The sequence below is a fragment of the Uloborus diversus genome, chromosome 7 (genome assembly GCF_026930045.1).
Source record: "Uloborus diversus isolate 005 chromosome 7, Udiv.v.3.1, whole genome shotgun sequence".
Taxonomy (NCBI): domain Eukaryota; kingdom Metazoa; phylum Arthropoda; class Arachnida; order Araneae; family Uloboridae; genus Uloborus; species Uloborus diversus.
Window position 1 is genome coordinate 117,445,301 of NC_072737.1, and position 22,782 is coordinate 117,468,082.

General features: G+C 31.7%; 1 protein-coding gene across 1 annotated transcript in view; it reads left to right on the plus strand.

Annotated features, from left to right (window-relative positions):
* The first annotated feature begins 8,779 nt into the window (after positions 1 to 8,779).
* The window catches only part of LOC129226530 (zinc metalloproteinase nas-7-like), a 45,025-nt gene continuing 31,022 nt past the window's right edge, over positions 8,780 to 22,782 (plus strand). The window contains exon 1 of the mRNA XM_054861138.1: positions 8,780 to 8,890. Within this exon, the coding sequence (XP_054717113.1) occupies positions 8,888 to 8,890 (3 nt within the window). The 5' untranslated portion in view covers positions 8,780 to 8,887. The remainder of the gene's footprint in view (positions 8,891 to 22,782) is intronic.

The window sequence follows — 22,782 nt, forward strand, 5'->3', positions numbered from 1 at the left end:
AATAGCTTTTAAAAACGCTTTTAAACTGATGAATTGATTAAAGAAAGAACTCAAAAATTTGCATAATTTGGAAAGTTTCAAAAGCCCAAAATCCACAAATCTATGGTTGCTTTATTTCAACCTTGCAATCAATTTAATAATTAATAGTAGCTTTAAATTTGCTAATTTTCATTTTTGATTTTGGCAACGATTAAAAGGTTTGTCATACTCAACTCAGGCAAAGCTTTCATAATAAAACCTAATAAAAATATCAAAGAAATAAGATTCAGAATATAGAATTTATTTTGAATAATTTGTTACATTATTTTTCAACAAACTGCGCAGATCAGAAAAAAAACCTAATTAAAAAATTTAGCTGTCAGTAAAAAATATTTTCTTTTTAACTCATTACAGTACAATTTAAATTCACATATGCTACAAACCCTTCACTGTAATTGGTATGTATGTATGTGTCTATTTTACATTAAAGAGATTTTCCTTAAAAAGAAGATTATTGCCTGACTTCTTTATTGAACTCGTTCATATATACCCTAGGCATGTTCAATTATTAAAACGTGACTCCTATAGGGGACATACAGTGCTGGCCAAATTATTAGACCAAGACTGTTTTAAAAGCAAATTCTTTATTGATTACATAACTATAGACACTTTAACGAAGTTTATATGCACCTAGTTTATTCATTTTTTCCCGCCTTGGAAATCACATCCCGCCTGGTCTTTTGGTAGGGCTAATCACTGGAAATATGCCAATAAGAATATGTAACTGTTTCTGTGTGTTTTTTCACCCTTTACAGATTACAGCTTCTCAAAAATCGGAAAAATGACAAAAATGACGTTTTTAGACCCCTGTAAACCAAAAGGGGATGAAATTAAAAATAAAATTTCTTGGCGAATTAAATATTCAATTCAAGTACTATACATGTTCTATGTATTGTTTTATGTATTTCGTTTGTAAAAAAGATACAGGTCTTTGAAATTGAGCACTTTTACTAGTTAATTCACAGACTAAAACAGAAAAAAAGTGAAAACCTCATTGCACCTTCTTAAATTACGTAAATTGTGCTCTATATAATGTACTAAAGAAACATATTTTAAGTATAAAAATAATTATTTTGATTTGATAACTTAGAAATATTTGGACATGAATGAGTAGTTCAGATTTGATTGACAGCTTAGACTAGACTGATAATCTACACACACAAAGTTTCAATGCATACAAACATACGCTCTGTACATTAACAGATCCAAATTGCCTTAAACATATGCAAAAACATTATATATACAAAATTTAAATTTTAAAAAGTGCATTTTTTATTTTTTGTTCGAGTGTAGTTTTGAAAAAATGAACTCATCTAGTAGACCTATAGTTGTAATGGTGACTCAAGTATATGACGTTTTGGAATGCATTACCAATGCACATTCATAATTTGATACTTTGAAACTGAACCAGGACCAAGACAATGACAGGGGCTCTAAATTTAGTGATCAACACAAGCTTTGTAATAACCTTTTTGACAATAATGGGCATCTTCTATTGATTGTCTTTTTAGTAACACACTATTCTTCATACCTATTGATAAGGGACAATGATATTACTGTGATAATATTTAAATAGGGTGGCATAAAGCAATGATTAGCTGTTGTGTAGGGAAGTTTATTTGCATAGTCAAACCTTTCTTGCAGCATATTTTCAGCTACAGTGTTAAAACTACAGGTTGCGTTTGGCACCTGTCAGGGGTGAAACGCTTGTTCACCAGCGGCACCCGATAGAGAGCCGAAATGTCACCCTTAGCAAGGGTGAAAAACTGGCTCCCTTCACTCAACGTGCACCGTAGGTGAAAGATGGTATACCCTAGGTGAGAAAAATGGCACCTTTATTGCTTCCTATAAGGATTCCCCCTCTTCCCCCGTGTTGTGTGCGTTTTTGAATACAATTGTGTTTTATTTATTTTGATTTATATATATGAAGGCATCTGATCACATTTCAACTTTCGAACATAGTTTAAAAGTGTTCATGACTTTAATTTGTCTATTCGTGCACTAACTTTCTTATATTCACACTTGGATTGCTCAGTAATTAATATGTTGTTGACAACTTTTACTGCATAATCCGTACCGAAAATGAACAGGGAAAGAATTTATCAATCATTTGCCGGAGCAACCAGAAATATTAGGTAACATTAGATTAGAATCATAGGAAAATAAAAGCGTTTCAAAAACGTTTAAAATTTTAATCGAGCGTAACATATCAATACTTATTATAAGATTCTATATTTGAGTATCCTTTTGCGTACAAGATAAATACTAATTTAAAAACCCTTCCTTCTAATGTCAAGTTTTCCGTCAGATTAAAAATAACAACTAGTAGATAACTACATTCGCTTCATGCAATAACGCCTAAGAAAAATACGTTAATCAAAACACGATGTGAAACTCATGAGTCAAACATTGAGTGAGAAAGATTTCTTTTCACGCGTTTTTTTTCCTCCACCTTTGCTGCTCTGTTCGTTTACGTAGTTATTTCATTGAGAAGAAATAGACATTGGTATATAGGCTGCTCGCGTCGATGCAGTTTTATTCCCGAATTAGCTATTCAATTATCAGCTGATTTAAACGTTTTTATTTTTAATGTTGTTGTTGTTCAAGATAGTACTGATAGATAGTTTTAGGTAACAGTTTTGCAGGATATAAATAGCAAGATATTAAATGTTTAATAAGGTAAACGGAACAATAAGCAGGTGTCAACATACTTTAATCACTTTAAATATGTTCGAAAGCTCTAAGAGCTACAATATGATCAAATGCCTTTACTTACGCGAGATTTTGAAGATTAATCCACGAAATTTTCAGTTTTGTACTTCATTCAATGTGAACGTAAATTTCATTGCAACTTCCTTCGTTCGCCATTCAAACTGAAGTTGTCGTTGGACGATAAGTCAGAGCGCATGCGCAAGGAGTCGCTCTCCTATTGAATGGTCTTTTAGCACTTTTGTTAACGTCGTTAACCCACTGAGGAACCAAAAGCACCTTAACGACACTTCCTAGCCTATGTTGCACCCTGAGGCTCCGTTTTTTTCACCCTAAGGTGAAATTCTTTACCCCTGTGGCACTCCTGGTTTTAACAGTGCAGTTTAATATATGGAGTGAGCACAAGAATACATACAATGTTTAGTAGCAAAAATGCAGAAGGTATACATTTGTGTAGGAATTAAAATGTGACTTCTAGTAGTTCTCCTTGCCAGCTAGTCTTAGTAGCATCAATTCTTTACACGGTTCCTCTGATTCCCTTACATTGTCCATTACCATGTGATATTGCATAGAAATGCCATTCAGCTCTCAAGTTGACATCCGTTTCGTGATTACATAAATTAACAAAGTTCTTTCTATTTTTGTTGTGTATTTAAGTAAAGTATACGCCACGTACTGTGTCACCATCAGAACTATAGTACTACTGTGTGAGAACATTTTCTTAAAACTGCACGGACGCAAGAAATGAAAAACGCACTGTTTTTTCCTTTCAACTATGTAGATAATGTTTTTGAATGTGTTTAGGCAAGTTACATAAGTTAATGTGCAGTTACATAAGTTAATGAATATGTTTGTATACATGAAAAATTTGTGCGTGTTTGTGTGTAGATTATCAGTATAGTCTATAAATTAACTATTTAAGCTGTAAATCAAGTATGAACTACTCATTCATGCTCAAATATTTCTAAGTTTTCAAATTAAATAATTTTTTTATATACTTACAATATGTTTTTTTAGTATAATATATTATATAGAGCACAATTTACGTAATTTAAGAAGGTGCAATGAAGTTTTCCCTTTTTATTTCTGTTTTAGTGTGTGAATTAACTAGTAAAAGTGCTCAATTTCAAAGACCTGTATCTTTTTTACAAACCAAATACACTAAACAATACATAGAACTTGTATAGTACTTGAATAGAATATTTAATTGGCCAAGAAATTTTATTTTTAATTTCATTACCTTTTGGTTTACAGGTGTCTAAAAACGTCATTTTTGTCATTTTTCCGATTTTTGAGACGCTGTAATCTGTAAAGGGTGAAAAAACACACAGAAGCAGTTACATATTCTTATTGGCATAGTTCCAGTGATTAGTTTTTGCCGTATTTCATTTTGTGTTTCCGTCCCCTACGCGAGTTATTCCCCTTTGAAATGAGTAAAATTTTTACATTTGACCTTGAACTTTAACCTGTTGCCATTATTTTAACTATTAAGTTACAGCCACGTAACTCAGCATGTAAGACTATCATCATATGCACTTTCACATCAAAGCGTAAAATTAACTGCCATAAATGTAATTCAAATAGATTTTGGCCAAAATGCAAAGGTCTAAAAGTCCCATTTTTGACTACGAAAATGACTTTTGATGACCTCTAAAAAATCAAGGGTTAAGGTTAGAAAAAAATAAAAGTGGTTTTAAACATCATTCATATGCATCTTTTTGGGATATGAGTTTCAAAAAAATTGAAAATGGTCGAGCGCATTCATCCGTTGAATCTGTATGGAATGACCCATAACTGAATACACGGTTTCGGAGTTTCCAGGGAACCCCTTTTCAATTCAAACTTATGAGCTTTCGGATGTAAAGACATTTTGTTCAGACGTGTAGACATTTTTGCTCTGGAGAAATTGGTAATTTTTTTCAGAAGCAGAGAGGAAAAAAAGTTCAGATGTGCCCCCCTTTCTCATGCTTTTATCAAATGATCTAAGTTTATATGAACTATATCCGTAAGAGACAAAACGAATGTAAAAATATACTTTCTGTTTAAAATTCTACAAAAACATTAAAATGTGCTGATGGCAACAATACCATGTAATCCTCCATGGGAAAAGTAGAAAGACATAAACTCTCTTTTATTGCATTTGGTTTAAAAAAAATTAACTTTCAAGTCTGAAAGTTTTCTTCCAATTCTGTTTGAAATATATCTTTTCTCCGCGTGAAAATTTAATATTCTAAGGAGCACAAGCTATTTCAAATGCTTGTGTGTGCCTGCATCTATCGTATCATCAATCTTGTCTTGTTATCTACGGAATATCAAAAACAGCACATGCAAAAAGAGGAATCCATTCTTAGAAAAATAACGTGCTTTTTTTTAAATTTTGGAAGTATATGAAGACCTAGAAGTTCAATGGCCCAATTTTTGAAAAATGCAAACATATTAGCCCCATTCAACTGTCGTGTTTCACAGGAATGTAGTTTTTCTGAAAAAAATTAAAACAACATCTTCAAAACATTTTCCGGAAAAAAATTTCACCATGAAGCTTTTATAAAATTTAGCTATCGTATACTGCGGACATGTAAACGAATTTTAGCTTTTTCCATAAGTTATTGATAGGACTACCGTAATTTACTCTGGAAAAATCAGAACAACTTCAGCATAATGGGAGGTGAAGAAGGGGGGGGGGAGGGGAGGAAAGGAGGTAGTGATTTACCGTTAACTTTTGACTACACTTTGTTTGAAAACATTCGATTAGTTTTACATTTCAAAAACCTATTCATGATTTTAAACCAGTTCAAGTGTATTTTGTAGTAAGTTACCGCCCTAAAGCCAGGGCTAAGTCAGAATGTGATTCCTACACTTCACATGGGCCTCCAGCTCATGTGATTCCCATTCCGGGTTGATGAGTGCTAAAAAGTACGAAACTTCAGTCCTCGGATGGAATAACTGAGCTGGCGGTGTATTTTAAGTTCAAGTGTGTCAGACTTAAAATTATACTTCGTAACTCCAAATTTACATGAATAAATAAATACATTTTAATGCAGTTAAATTTTTAAAGGAAAATCATCACCTCTTTTTGCTAAAGTATATGACTATTTAAAGAAGTAAACTTTTGATCTCTCTACCGAAATAAATAGAAAGAACAACATTTTTCTTTTTGAAAATAGTTTTTCATACCCTCCTTTCGTACTCTCACTTGTGTTTACAAATTTTTTCTTTCAAGATTTATGAATATCCTACTACATGATCGATGGAGCCTTGTGTGAATCATAAAAGGGTAATTAGTATCAAGTAATGTGAAACTAATTGTCTAACATTGGTAGAGAAGAAATAATATTAAAGTAGTAGAGTAATCATTAAGTCATATATCAGCGTTTTTCAAATGTAATTTTCAAACCCGGACACCAGTCCGAACAGGAGTATGAAAACTGAACTGAGCGGAACTCGGACGTCTTGTAAACCTTGCTATTGATGAGTTGTTCTCTTAGAGTTGAATAAACTTGCTCTTGATCAGAATAACTATAATTTCGGGAACGTTTAAGTAAGTAGGTGGTTACTAAGCAAGCATAATTTAGCTTATTCGGACTTCCGCTCCTTGTCACGCAATTTTATTTTTACGGGCAATAAATAAATAAATAAATAAATAAATAAAATAAATAAAACAAAACAAAATAAAAGAAAAGAAAATAAATGTAAAAGTCAAATCCTCATAATATTTTTAATAAAGTGAACAGTAGTTTTGACTTACCTTAAAGAATAAATGGTTGCTTGAAAATTGAAACATAGGTAAAATTGCTCCTTACGAGCTTTTACTTAAAATAACGTATCTGAACAAATAATATAACTCTTTCTGGTGTGCTCTAGTGGAGTTAGTTCTTTTTAAGTATGAAAATATGTATGGTTGAAAAAGATAAAATTAATTACATGTCGAAAGTTAAAACCACTCAACAAAATCAGAATAAGAGTAAGAAATCTAAGAGAAGCATAAACAATTATTTACGTCAATTCTGATCCGAATATTTACGATTTACAAGAGCATTATATATCTCAGAAAGAACTTAAAATTCTAAATGCGAAATTCAGCTCCTGAACCAAGACTTTGCTCTGCTAAAAGAATAATTATTTTGAAGAGACATGGCCCTTGTTTCCTGTTATTGAGTTTAAAATTCCCGTAACGCACTCTTAAACATGCCGCATCCTTTGATTATAAAACTAAAACACAAAAATTATCTGATACAAACTAAGAGTATGACAAAGTTAAAAAAGATCCCCATACTAAGATAAAATTTAAAGATTCCGAGTTATTACAATGCAATTATGGTGGGAATATTTCGAAATCGCGGTGAAAGAGTCTTGTTAATGGAGCAGTAGGATGTTAATACTGGAATGAACCATGCAGGAAACAGTGATTTATTAATAATGTATTATCTTCTGAAATTCTAGGTACGTCTATAGAAGCATAAAGTTTTCTGAAACAGCTCAAATCCTCATGAGAAGTTTTAAAAGAAAAATGAAAGCGTGAGAAATTATATTAGTTTATTCTAAACCAAGGGAATGTTTCTATGAAAAACTGTGATCGCTGAATGGTAAATTTCATAGGTGCATTTGAACCGGCCAAAGGTTAGTACTAGAAAAGAAAAATGCATTGAAGTTTGGTTATATACATGCTTTAGAATTTAACCACTTAACATTTTTAAATGGACGATCTTTGTTATTTAGAAACAATTACAAGAAGTTTGCATTGTGAATTTGTTCTTTATATCTTGTTTTCTGCAAACTCACATGGTTTATTAAATTTCGTTTTTTGATTTGAAAAAATGATTTAAGTTACTATTACTGCTTTAGAGTTTGTGATTATTGGAAAATCAAAGCATAGTTAAAATATTTTTGGAAATGGGACCGTATAGTTATTATCTTACGAGAGATTTATTTAAATTCAAACTTCATTTCTATTCGTTGAGTTAAATATTTTTCAAAGTCGAATTATTTGAAGCCTCTTTCCGAATTACTAATAGTTTGTTAATTGACTTTACTGCTTTTGAGTTAATGTTTTGGGCAAAAGAAAAAGTTTAAGTGAAATATTTTCACTCATATGACAGTATAGTTATTTTCTTATGAACGATTAATTCCAGTTCAAAAATTATTTCTACACATTGCGTTAAATGTTTTTGAAAGACGGATTATATGAAACATCTTCCAAGAAAAAACTTATAGTTAGTAAGTTAATGTTACTGCTTTCCATTTTATTTTAGGGTAACAACCTGACAACAATCTAAGGGCTAACATTCTAAAATTAAACATTAGAGCAAAATTAACAGTCTGAGATCATGGCTAACGATCTAAGCTTTTACAGCTTTAATAATATTTTTGGATGTATAAGTGTTTCGTTATCATATTGTAAAAAATTTATATCATTTCGAAAATCATTTTATACATTGAAATAAATGTTTTTTGAAGTCAGAATATATGACGCTTTTCGAAGACAAAAATTAAAAAAAATAGTTGATTAATGTTAGTGTTTTCGAGTTAGCGTTAGGACATACGGTAAAGTTTAAATAAAATATTTTTGTGAAGTGTTAAACAAGAACACCTCAAGGGAGGTCGCAGGAGGTCCATGTTCAGAAAATTTTGTCTATTGATTAGTCAAATTTAACGACATTAGTGCACTATACCAGTTTTTTTAAATAATAGTCTAATGTATCTTCCCATTAGATGCAAGTAATCATTGCAATATCGGTATACCGGTATACCGACTACCGGTATTTCGAGAATTTTTGCAATTTTGTAACACCGGTATTTGCTGAGGTAAAATATCGATTTTTTCGGTATTAGCTGAAAATAATAAATAGTTTCAATTAAAGAATTTTCAAATTGTCTTATTAAATATCTATTTATATTTTAAATATATATTTCTTTTTCCATGATACAGAACCAAAGTCAATCCATTGATGTAAAAATTTGGCTTCAAAATCACGAACTAATAGAATATCATGAAACAAAAGCAGCAGAAGGGTTGCAAAGTGATATCACGGGACGCGGGAGCGTCCCGGCCGCCAAGGAAACCAAACGTCAGCAGCCAATAAAAGCAAATCCACCGTCAAAGACATAGTGGGAAGATTGCAAATGATATTGTCATTACTAAATGGTGAGATGAATCGCATTTTCGTTAACTTTTTTTGCACCATGTTTCTTTTTTTCCATTTTCCTCACCACTCACTTTCCTTTTTGTGAAAGTCAATTTCGAGTGTAATTTTGAATGCATTTGTCCTATGAACAATTTATTCCAACCATCAATTGCATTAGTAACTCATAGTTTCTTTCTTTTTTAATTATTTGTCTCAACGGTACTAAATTTTGACAAAAACCGTTTCCTTTTAGCTTAACAAATGGTAATTTTTTGTCTCCAGTATTCGAGTGTTGTCCTGTCTCGCTATTTAGCTTTCTACTTGGCAAGAGTTGGCTTTCGAAATTATGTAGTGCCTTGAAAATTTGCATAGAGGTAAAGCATAATCACTTGAAGCATATTTTCAGATATTTACATAATTATAATTGTGAAGAATTTTGAAAAGAAAGCGAAAACGAATAAGAGAAACTAACAAAAGATCAAATATAGTCAAGTTTATCGCAGATTTCAAAGCAATGGGCTAATAAAAAGCAAACACAAACTTATCCTGCTCAAGAGAAAATGATGTTAATATTGAAAAAGCATCGTCTCTCAAAAAGAAATTACAACTAGCTATAATAAAAAAAAATACAAAAAACACACACACACAAAGGATTTATCCAAAAATAACACGCAATAGACCGAATTATTTGTAAATGAAGGACTTCTAGACTATTAAAGGCGGTGTATTGCGTATTGTTAACAGTACCATCGACTTGCGTGAAATCAAAAAGATCGTTTTCAACTGTAGGAAAGTTGAGCACTTAAAATGAGGTCCAGGCTTACACAATTCAATAGATGCATTATGTTTTTTTTTAATATTATTGTTTTTTGTTATGACATTTGCTCCTACATTTTGTATTTGTTCGCAATACGTTTTCATGAGTAATACAATTTTCGTATAAAATTATGAAATGTGGCAACGAAGCAATGTGTTTTCAAGCATTTTTTGATAAATTCCAAATACCGGTATTAATACCGGTATTTCAGTATCACGTTATTAAAATACTGAATACCGGTATTGAATTTTTGGTCCGGTATTGGCCCTAGATGCAAGTATATAAGCATGTTCGTATCTTATCATTCAATAAAATTCTTGTTTGGTAAATTGAGAATCTCCTTGTACAAAAAATTTAATGTAGGAGCACCCCTGTGTCATACAATAACTACCATTTTATGAACGATTTTCTTCAATTTGAAAATAATCTCTGTACATTGCGTTAAACATTTTCAAATGTTGAACTATACGATACGAAAAAAACTAATAATGCCACGAAGTAAATCCGCGTTACCACGAGTGCCAACACTCATGTTTAAAGAGTTCCATAACTAGAGCGTTCACCTTAAAAATTAATCGAAAAAAAAAAGAGAAAACAAGAAAAGGAAGCTGATTTCCTTACCAGCCAGCCAGGCCCTTGAACTTGAACTCGAAAGAAAACTTCTTCACACATTTTATCTTTTCTGGGACTTTTCCCTCCAGTAATTATCGTCTGCTTGATAAACTTGAATTCTTAGCAAAACCCACTCAGCGCTACTTAAATAAAAACAAGAGAAAAAAAAATTCTTTTCTCGGATGGGCAACTTTTAAATCAAATACCCATTTAAACACTTTCTTAATTATGGCAATTCAGACTGTCATTAAATAGACCAGTGGGTTTCTGTAATCTAAAGTTAATACATCTTTTAGGTCATTTTTTTTAAGAGTATACTTTTGAATCAACCGATGCCCGCGCCTCTTTCAAAATAGCAACCAGCAAACTGGTTGTGCTATATTTTTATTTTATTTATTTAAAATACGTTATTATATTTTAAAAGCCATTATGAAATTCAATTATATTTCTTTGTAAGAAAAAAATGCAAAACATATTTAACTAACCACTTATAAATAGGAGACAATGTCCACACTGTTACTACTGACTTCAAATTGAAACTTTTTAAGCGAGGGTTTCGAAATTGTGATTGGTTAACTTTTGTGTGGCAGAAGTGAAGTTTTTTAATTGTTACCATAAGCAATGAAAAATAATAGTAATTATAAAGTAAAAATACTTCCACTTTTTTATTGTTACCAAAAACAATGAAAAATAATAGTAATTATAAAGTAAAACTACTTCCGCTTTTTACTGGGGTTGTTTCCTTCAGTCAAAAGTAGTACTTTTTGTCACTGAAATTGATAGAATAAGCAAAAAAAAAAAAAAAAAACATGGATTCAGAAAATACTTTCATTTTTCCAACAGTTATTTTTTTTATTAATTTTTTTAAATGTCCGATTTTTTCAAACAAGGCGTGGTCTTTATGAAGTCACAAATGATGCACTATGGCGCATCGTTCTGCCACATTTCCACGTTATGACAATCAAGAAGAGAATTACAATTTTGCGCTCTACGCTTGCTATCAACCTTATCATTGCCAATACACGTGAGTAAAAATGTGAATTAAATATTTTGAACCGTGAATGGCAACACTGAATAGCATTTCATCATTTGTGATGTCATCGGCAGAAGCATTAAACGATGAAAGAGCACCGATTTAAGTAATTTTTTTAAAAATATTAAACTTAAAGAAATTATTTAAAAAATGGTCTGGTTCAGTGGTTGGAAAAACTACATTTTTTTTGTAGCGAACTACAACTACAACTACTTTATTACAAATGTAGTTAACTACAACTACAACTACTTTTTTCAAAATGTAGCAACTACAAACTACTTTTGAAAAGTAGTCGCTACTTCGCTACTTTTTAAAAAATAAATAAATGAAAAGCATTAAGTTTAAAATGTGAAAGAATTCAACCTATAAATTTTTAATTGTTTCCCGACAGTGAATTTTAATTCAAGAAGTACAACTCGGTTACTTGAAAATGAAAATAGATGCAGGCGTAATTTGATTTACATTTTACATAGGCATACATATACATAAAATTGATTTAGGTGAAGAACAACATATTTTAAACAAAAGATAAAAAATTTAATTTCTATTATAGTTGATTTTATAGGAACTTATATTCTGTAGGAGCTAAAAAATTGATTTTGAGCTTCAAGTTACGGGTCTGGACATGGACACCATCTCCTTTCTTACGCTACTAATAAAATGAATAAAACATTATTCAATTTTACCGAATAACCTCAAAAACGTACAATATTTAATAATTGACTTTTATTATGTTAACATGTCAAAACTCAATTAGTAAAAAAGAAAAAATTAAGAAATAGGAAAAATATCCCAAACGGTCTTAGTATTAAAAATCAAATATTAATAAATATCCGAAATATGAAACAGAACTAAGAATAAGATAAATAAGATAAATAAGATAAATATAAGATAACTAAGAATGTTTACTTTACTTCTATGTGTAATTTTAAACTGCAGTGGATTCACACTGCAACGCAATTCGAAAAACGCAAAACGGCTATATAGCAAGTTCTTCTCGAAGAACGAATTTTGGGGCTAGCGCGAATTCCTCACCCGCAACACGAAAATTTTCGGAACTGAATCGATGGGCTTAAGTACTGCCTTTCTTATTGGGTAATTATTTTTTTTGCCGTGAATGGACTTTTTCTTTAGCGTCACTGAAAGCGAAAGTTCTAACACCGTACTAGTATAGTCGAAACATCGCTTTGTTGACGTACAAATCACCCCTCCGTACATTTTTCATTCTAAATATGGCGTTGATGAAACATAATTTCACACAAGCGGGCTGTTTAGCTAAAGTTTGAAAATGAAAGGAAAAATAGAAAGTATCTGACAACTAAAGAAATTTAAAGATTTTTAAAATGCTTGAACAACTAAAAATGCGTCGAATATAATTACTGCATCTATTGTACTACTACTGTAGTGCTTGTGCTGCACTTTATTGTTGCTACGTACTATACGTACCGTACGGTTTCATTTTACGCCATTCGCTCTCATTGATTATGTGCAGCCTAACAGTATTTGTATTCAATAACACAGTTTTTTCACCTATGCGAGGAACGCATCCTCTCTCTCGCATTGACACCGAAAGCTTTTTGCTGGACGGGCAAAGTTTGCATGAAACGGAAAAATTTCCGTAATCATAAATTTCTATAACACTAATATTTATTGTTAACCGATCCTAAAACATTTTAAAATGTTCATCCACGGGACATTTTCTGCTGCCAGAAAGCACAAAGGCTACACTAAATTGGCAATTATAGCTTATTATTTTCTTTCTATGCATGCTCTATTCAAGGCGAATATTGGGAAAATTTGAACGTCTCGATACTAAACAAATTAATGGCGTCAAACAAAGAACGTACGGTATCATATGTCTGAGGACAGCTCGCATTTTTCAAAGTCTTAACGCGAATCTGATTGGTGTAACTTTTACTCGCTTAAGACTTCCACCAGTCAGATTCATTTGAAACCTCGCTTCTTTCTTTCTTTTTTTTTCTTGAATTTTTATTTAAAAGTAGTTTTTCGAAATCGCTACAAACTACTTTTTTTTGTATCGAACTACTCGCTACTCTACTTTTTTTCAAAAGTAGTGCGCTACACTACAAACTACTGAAAAATGTAGCTACTACAGTAGCTTCGCTACTTGTAGCGCGCTACTTCCAACCACTGGTCTGGTTCTATGTTTTTAAGCATGCTCTTTCCGAAAAAAATACTTTTAAAAATTTTGGAAACGACCCCATCGTTACCAAAAGCAATGAAAAATAATAGTAAAGCGTTTTGTCAAAAAGCTTAACAAATTAATTTCAAGGCAGAACTTAAGCCGGCATATATTTGTGCTTTTAAACTTTTTAGAAACAGGAAGTCATCAGTATAGAAGCGTTCCACATTGCTTTAGTTCAGTCTTGAAATTAGTTTGTTAACTTTTACTAACAAAATTAACTTTGTAATTACTATTATTTTTCAATGTTTTTGGCAACAATTTAAAAGTTGATTTCGAGTGTTGTTCAGTTTTCTCATTGTTTATAATCTGTTTTCTTTATCAATATGGACGATTGTGTTGTGTATAAGTATGCCTAAGTCAGGCGCAGAGAGAATAAGAGCGTGGCGTGAGAGAAAACGTGCTGGGGAAATGACAGTTTAGAATGTAAAAAAGAAAAATGAAAAGTTTCACCTCTATCGAGTGTCTATACGACACACAATTCTTGCTCTTTTACTTATATATTTATTCAAAAACATTTTATGTTAAATATATTTTTTTTTTATTCATATGAATAAAATCATAAAAACTATTCATTAAAATGATATCACTTTGTTACTAAACTGAGGTAACGAAGTAGACAGTGAGCAAAGTACCTTTATTTTGTGCTAATTCATTAAGTTTCTTCTATTTAGGTTTACATACAGCTCATTATTATCACATCCTATAGGGTTAAAATCTGCTAACTAATTTTATTCTGAATTATTTAATGATTAAAAATAAATAAAGTAACGAAGTAGAAATTTATTTTACGGGAAGCTTTCGCAACGTGCTTTGAGAATGACCTAAATACAGTTTCTAAAGGATATTTTATTTTTTGTTCATTTTCTGAGCACTATAATAATTTGAGCACAGAATGATAAAAATGTTTTTATCATTCGCTCATGTTTTTACGAATGTTAATGAACGTAATTTTAGTAAGTTACTACAATAGACGGTCAAAATTTTATTCATAATAATGATAAGTTAGATTGATATGAATTATAATAACATCAATGACTGCGATCCGATGGATAAGCCGAATAATGCCATCCACGGAGTTTTGGCTTTTGGATATTTTGTCAGTCAAAAAATATAGAATCGAAACTAATAATAATAATAATAAATCTCAAATCGGGGTAGAAAATACATTTATAATTATAAAACAGACTTTAATACTTTCAGATTAGTCATTAATCTGATTTTGAAAGAACAAATTTTAGATCATTGGGAGCCCCAAATCTCGGCTTACTCGGCTTATGCGGCAACCTGGTTTTGACTGTGTTGTCAATTACAAAATTGAATTTCAAGCAATTTTTTTTGGCCAGTTAAATTTCCTTTATAGAGTTCGGTGGTTATTTCTAATTCACCAAGTTCAGCGGAGTAAGTAGAAAAAACCATTACATAACACCGATGTGAACGTTTTCAACTCCGAATTGATGAAAAATCTTTTTCTCCTTTCTTTTTGTAACTTTTTCCATAAACAAGTTATTAAATAGCGCTAAAGCAGTTAAAAAGGCAATCTGACGTCATTCGTTCTCGCCAACAAGGTGAAAGACCAGTTTTGCGCATGCACACCTGGCAGCGTAGGAAAAACGTCATAGCACCTGTTGTCAAAGTCAGAAAAAAAGAGGGAGAGAGAGCCCCACCTGGCTAGGAGAAAGCTATGGGGGTGCTGCTTGAGTGGGTTGTAAAAGAGAAAAATAGGCAGGCGGTGCACTATTTTACAGGAAGAAGACCATGAAATATTATTTCCTATCTGTCTCCTGAAAAGTGTTTTACTAGGTATCGGTAACAGGGCATTTTATTGCGAAAATAAACCTTTTTCTTCGAACTTTTTCCGTTTTTGTGCGCAGTAGAGTTAAAAGAATGTGTACGGAATTCCATGGAAAACATGCTTTGGAACACGCTTTTTTTTTAATGACATATCAGTCAAAACGGAAACGAACATTTAAGTTATTTCTTCTCTCACAACTTGAGTAAGAAATTAGTTTTTGGACTATGTGAACAGTATTTGTAATATTTATACAAAGTTTATATCGAAAGAACTTTCATACCAATAATTAAATCATGTATAATATTTTAATTATTTTATGATTGCCCAGGCTAAATGCACCTACAGAAAGAGCTTTTTCGCTTGTGAACAAATTGTGAACAAACGAAAAAGCACAGTAAAGCAATGTTGATTTTAAAAGTAGTTTGTAAGAAAATTTTTCACTCATATTTAAAGTTAGTACCACACTTATTCAGGCAAATTTGTGTATTAAAAATTACATCACTTCTCTTTTGTCTTCATTTCTATTTTTGTCTGTCATAAACTTTAAAAAAAAAAGCCACTGTTTTTTTTAAATGTACACGTGCAAATACATAAAATTGGTAAAGTCCTGTTTTGAGGAAAAAAATAAATGGTCACCATAATATGTGTTTCTTGAATACACTAATGGTCTTCAAGAAAGAGTTGTACACTTTCAAAATAAACTTGTTTGATTATATTAAACAGAACGGTATTTTTAACTTGCCATAAAGCTGCAGTACATATATACTACAATGTATTTGCAATGTTTCTGCTTTATCGTAAAATTTCTGCAGCTGACAAAAACAGTTTTATGTAAAGTGAAAGTTACAAAAATATTGCATGTTTTGAATTAATTGAAAAGCAGGAGAAAAGGACAGGTGTAGGTTACTTTTTGGTAGAGTTTAGTTTTATTTCATAGTAATCGTATCTTTTTTGAATATTTTTACTTGCTGAGAAAACATGAAGAATGATTTTTTTTTTTTTTTTTAAAGGATGTATGTACAGAAGTGAGTGGGCGTACTTCTCTTTTATTTTTCTTTGAAAGGGAAGATTTTGAATTGAAAATTGTATCGAAGACATTTTTGTCTTACATCCTGTGCGATTCGTGTGTTCAATAACCTCAATTAGACCGTTCCTGGAAGGGGGATTTGAAGAGGTACTGCATCTTCATCAGTTCCTTTTGTCTAGCCTCCAAGAAATAAAGTTCCGAGGACACCAGAATATGCACTCTGAGGTTTGCGTCAAGTAAGAAACATTCGATATAAAACACAAGAACTATGAGCAATTAGGAAACCAGGGTTGCGGAGTTGGAGGGAAGATGACCTACTCCGAATCCAGAAATTTTAAAATTTTCGACGCCAACTCCGACTTCTTTATCCCGAAATCAGTCCAACTCGGGCTACAATTCCGCAGCCCTGTGTGAAACAAGCCTCCATCCTCGTGATTCCGGAGCATCTCCGGCTCCACAATATATCTGCAAAAACATGGCAATTCAACTGTGCTAAGACATGGATAGACTTCATAACGATTTTTATGTTTCTTACGACTTCAAGGTAACTGTGTATAACAAAAATTCAACCATAACCGATATAATCTTGAAAATAAGTGGGAGTAAGGGATAAGAGAGAGGTCACTCCTGAAAAAGTCTGTAGAGCAAAAATTGTCTACAAGTTGCAGCAAATAAATTCTTTAAAGTTACAGTATAGTTCCTACTTCAGCGGAGGAGAAGAAAAGAGAACACACAAACAGCAGAAAAACCGTTATTGAACGTTGTTAAATAAGGTGTAATTTTGACATACATTTTAAGTAAAAGAAATAGTTAAAGGGGAAAACCTCACACTAAAAAAATGTAATAAATTATGTCTATCTATCTTTGTTTCAAAAAAAAAAAACCTGTCGTCTTTTTATTACCTTTTGCCAAACAAGGAAAATAAATTATTATGATACAAGAAATTAAAAATAATATATGTTAAAAAAATAAAATGCATTTCAACAGCCATTTGTATGTAAAATATATGACAAATTTCTCATTTTCTTTTCTTTTCTATCAACTTCATTTATACACGATCCTCTCGACTTTGCACCATGCAACTACGCAGCATGCAATATCCAGCATACAACATATAACTCCTGGCATTCACATTTGAATTTAACTTCTTGAATTCATAATATGCTTTTCATAACTACGATTGCGATAGGAGCCCTTTGTAGAAACAAGAAACATAAAGAGTAGAGTCCGCTCATAACTCGTGAATGTGGAAACATAATTTGAATTCAAGATGTCAAAATTCAGCTTAATGCCCAGGGGCTGGATGCCAGTTTTATTTTTAACGAATCGAAATTAATACTTTCTTAACTTGAATACGGTTTTTGAATATTAACATTGTCAATATATCTGTACACTATGGTGGTTCAAAAAAAAAAAAAAAAAAAACCTTTTTTTCAGTTAGAGTCCAGGACACCCCCTTTTTTTAGACTTATTAATAGCATTATATTGTAAAAATTTTTGATTCTTACTCAAATTTTAGAGGATGCTCAATGACTCCTGAATTTAACATTAGCCGTAGCATAAAAAGTGCCACAAATTTAGAAACATTTAATTTCCCTAGCCCTTTTTTTTTTGTAAATAATTATTTTATTGCAATGTATATGCATACTACTAGTGTATATGATAAGGTGAAGCATTCTTTTTCAGTTCAATGTATTTTTAACCCCCTCCCCATACTGATGTAAGTTTGGGGGAGGGGGTTGAGCGCCCTCTTTCAGTTGAAATAAGATGCTAAAATTCTTTCAGTATATTACTATCCACAAGTCTAAAAATATTGAGGGGTGTCCTGTTATCTAGGAGGAATTTTTTTTTTACATGTATTTTTTGTAACCACCCTACTGTGCACCCTATAACAAAAAATTCAACACACCACGAAGACGTTTTTTCAGACAAGCAAACAGAAAGAACCTTCGTTTTTTTTTTCAATGAAGATATTAGGCAAACTACTACAATAGCTCATTTAACCTCTGCAAATAGTAATCCAGTTTAATGCTCCCTTATATTTAAAGCAATAATCTTCCTTGCCAACAAGCGATAAGGGGAAAAAATCATCAGTCAAGTTTATTTACATTAAGTAATCAATTTCGTTATCATCGATGTTTTACGATGCTAGAATCTTTATTACTGACTTTATCCTAACATTTATTTGCCGAAGGAATATCCACTGATACAACTGAAACTTAAACATTTATAGTTACTCAACCAAACACCTACCGATAAATGACCCGTCTCGGTACCACACAAAAAACATTTTCACGGCCTTTTTATGATGGATTTTCTCACGATTTAAGCATAGAATAGAGCTGCATCCCATATAAACATGTTTTTTCCCGTCCACTAACCCACAATCGAACTTTAGATGGAACATTTTTATGGCTCATTATCCCGCAATTACGTTATTGGTGGGTCATTTGGCAATAGAACGTTAATGGATCGAAAAGAAATATTCCTTTGAATCCTAAACTGATGTGTATAAACAAGATCAAAGACACGTTGTATCAATATAACGTAAAAGAAGAAACTTTTCTGTATCTATATATTATGCAAATGCTGCGTTTCTCAGATTTTATCGAGCTATTTTACATTTAGTACCATTCAAGTGATAGTAAAAAATGATTTTAGTTTCTTTTAAAAACAAAACTGTCGGCTGGAGATGCGATAAAGTGCGATTTATAGTCGATGGCCGAATATTCTGCTGTCGAACACTTAAGTTGTTGGATGAGTTTAATAATTAATATTTATGAAATCAGATATCTTAGACAATAATCTATCATTTCAGCTGCGAATCTTTTGAAGTTTTTTGTTACGCCGAAGAAGCTTCAACATTAAGCTAACTACAAAGTAAAAAAAAAGTTTAGATTCGTTGATTTTGCACATACAGTCAAGCCTACTTAATTGAACAGCCATTTTGTCAAGAAAAGGCATTCTAATATGCGGGATATTCCATTATCCGGGATCAAAGTGACCTGTTACAACGGCTTGGTACATTGAAAGGTTAGTAAATTAAGCGGGATATTTTTTTAACCGATATTCCAATAAGCGGTCCTGGCTGTAATACATTATTACAAGTTTGGGCCCTGAAAAAAAGAAAAAAAAAAAAAACAAACACGCGAATTGTGTTGGCCACATGACCTTTTTAATTCGTTTCCAATTTGCTTTATTTAACACACAAATCAAGCGATTTATGTATTTTTAAATATAAAGTCATAATACGGAATCATTTGTTTAAAGTACTATTGCATTAAGGCTGCAAATATGTATGTTCCATTTTCTCCTTTGGCACATAATAATTATTTGCTAAAAATACGTTGAAGAAAAATGTTTACTTTCATATCTCCTTCTTGTTTTCTCTAAACAAGACTTTTGAAAAAAAAATCGTCCCTTTTATGTTTTAAATCATTTCATGTTCACTGTTCATTTAATAGTGCAACATTCAAAGTGCACAATTTTATTGTGCAACTAAATCTTACTGCAAGTGACAATTAGCATTAAATAAAAGTTTGAAAATTTATTGTTAAAATTGGGGTTTGTTGAAGTACATTGATAAGTATTATTGCGCTTGGAAGTGCAATTAAAATTGTTATTAAAATATTCTTTTCTAATCCCTTGAAGTGAAAAACAAAATTAAATATTTCGTATAAGGAATTAGCTTAATCACTTTAATATCACATATTATTGAGTATGGTGCTTACACTTGATTAATGCACTCAAGTTAATCTATTTTATGTCTCAAGCACTTTTCTCACTGCTTTTCTCACTGAGTGCTTCAGTGTTCTTCTTAATAGATAATTTTTATTGTGAGTTTTACATTTTCTTTTGTAATTCTTAAAACATACTGGTGTTTTTGACTTTTTACATTCCTTTTTAAAAATTTCTTTTGTTTTTTCGTTTTTCTTTCTATTTTCGTAATTTCTGTCGTGCAGTTTTTGGTTAAAAGTTTAGGTGTTTTTCTTTTTTAGTACAATAATTTCAGCAATATTATTTTTATGATGTTTCAGTCACTCGTTCTTATATTGCTTAATTTAGTTTACTATTCTTAAATTTAGTCATTTCTCACTAAAATACATCGATTGCATGTTCAATATTCATAAATAATTCTTTCAATTCACCAGTCACCAAATTACTAATGTACCCATTGTGTCACTAATATGTCTATTATGACATTCACGTGCCCCACAAAAATTACGATGAAAAAAACACAAAAATATAAAAATTGATAAGTTACGCTGATATTTTTTGAGCTATCACGATTGCTTATTGCTTTCATTTGACTGTTTTGATGTGCTATGATTTTATTTTCCCACCAGCACCCTTTGCAGCACCACCGTCGACCGACCGCCTCACGATGCTGCTCCTCTAGCGAGCAAAGTCTCCAGGTTGCGTCAATATCCTACACTTACACGCATACATACACGCACGTACACACATACATACACACACATACACACACATACATACACCTACACACATACACAAACACGTACACACACTCAAACACATACACACACATACAGACACCTACACATACATACACACCTGCACAAAACTACCCACACAATCATGCCTGCACACAGACACAAACACATATGCCTACACACACATACACATTCCCCCACACACAAACACTCATACACACAACTACCCACACACTCATACTTGCACGCAGACACACGCACACATGCCTACACACATACACATACCCCCAACACACAAACACACATAACCCCCCACACACGCCTACATACACACAAACACACTCGTGATTGCGAAAAACATAATTTGAATTCAAGATGTCAAATTTTTTTTTTTTTTTAAATTCAAATTAAGTTAACCTAAAAGTAGTTATCAGTTTCGTGTTTCAGTTTTTTAAAAATTATTTTTATGAAATACACGCACTCCAAACTGTCCATGCATCTATGACAGTTAAAAAATGATTGCTGCACTGACATTTCTACCATATTTACAAATTTACCAAAAAAAAAAAAAAAAAAAAACAGACGAGAATCCCAAAACTTCTAAAATCAATCCACAATTTACAAACATAACCTTTGAAATCCATTGATAACGAGCAAATTCATGACATCGTTGAAAGGTTTTTCGAGTTTGGAATTCTTTTTTCTCCGAAAATCTTCAATGAACTTATGTTAAGAATTTAACCCCACAGCGCCTCAATGCGATAAGTGCAGTATGATCATGGTTTCCACTTACGCAATAGCTTACACATTCACTTTTTTCCAAGATTTTAATCAATATTTTCATCTTTGGAGGATCCACATTTACCACGATGAAGAAAAAAACAAATCTTATCAATGTTCCGTGAGGAAAGGAAATGAACAACTTAACAAGAGATGATTTTCATTCAAAAATCTTCTCCATTCACTGAGTGATCTCAAATGTCTTATACTGTGGTATGTTCAGAGATATGAAGAAGATGGAATTTCCAAGCATGTCTTATGTTTCTAACTATTGTGCTGCTGAAAAATATCCATATTTTTTCTTAGTCAAAATTATGTTTATAACTAACTCGATTTGAGAATTAGAGCTCTGTTTTGAAACTATTAAAACTTTGAAGAATACTTTGGCAAGAAAGAGAAGCAATTGTTATTTTTTTAATGTATTTGGAAGAAAAAAATGTTTTTTTCTGGAACTCTTTATGGCTTCATGATAAAATAAAATGTTGAATTTATGTAGTACAAAATATAAGGGTAAGTTATCTTAAGGAAGAAGTGTGAAAGCTATTTCAGGAACTGAATAATTATATATTTTCAACTAAATTTTGAATGTTTGTGAGCAGTAAATGAATTTGTCTTGATCGTTATCAATGACCATAAAGTGTAAAATTCTTAGTAAAAATGCACCAATCTCACAAAATTGATTTCTTTGTAAATGGAGCGAGTCAGCGTTTCAGTTGCATACGAAGACTTCAGTGCAGATAATGAAGACTAAGTTTTGAAATGTTTCGATTTTGATTTGTGAAAAGAACAGATGAAATCGAGAACTATATAGTCCGGATGTAATGATGGTTCTTCTTCTGAAGAAGATAAAATGACAATCTGAAAAAAAAAGGATCACTTCAGTGTGTAGTTCAAAATACGTAAGCTCTGACATATTGTGCATAAGTGCTGCATTTAAGCTCAAAAATCACTTTTTGTTAAAATTTTACCTACCGTTTTTTAACCATTCAAAAAAGAGAAAGATTCAAGCGCATTTCATGTAATGCAAAATCAATTCTGTTCTGTAAATGCTTAACCCTTATGAAGACAGTTGAATGGTTGAATCACTTAGACATCTACTTAAAGGTTTAAATGAAAGCATGTCAAAACATTTTTGAAGCAGAAGGGAACTGGACTGTGTTTTTGAATAATAACATATTGTTAGCTATTCTA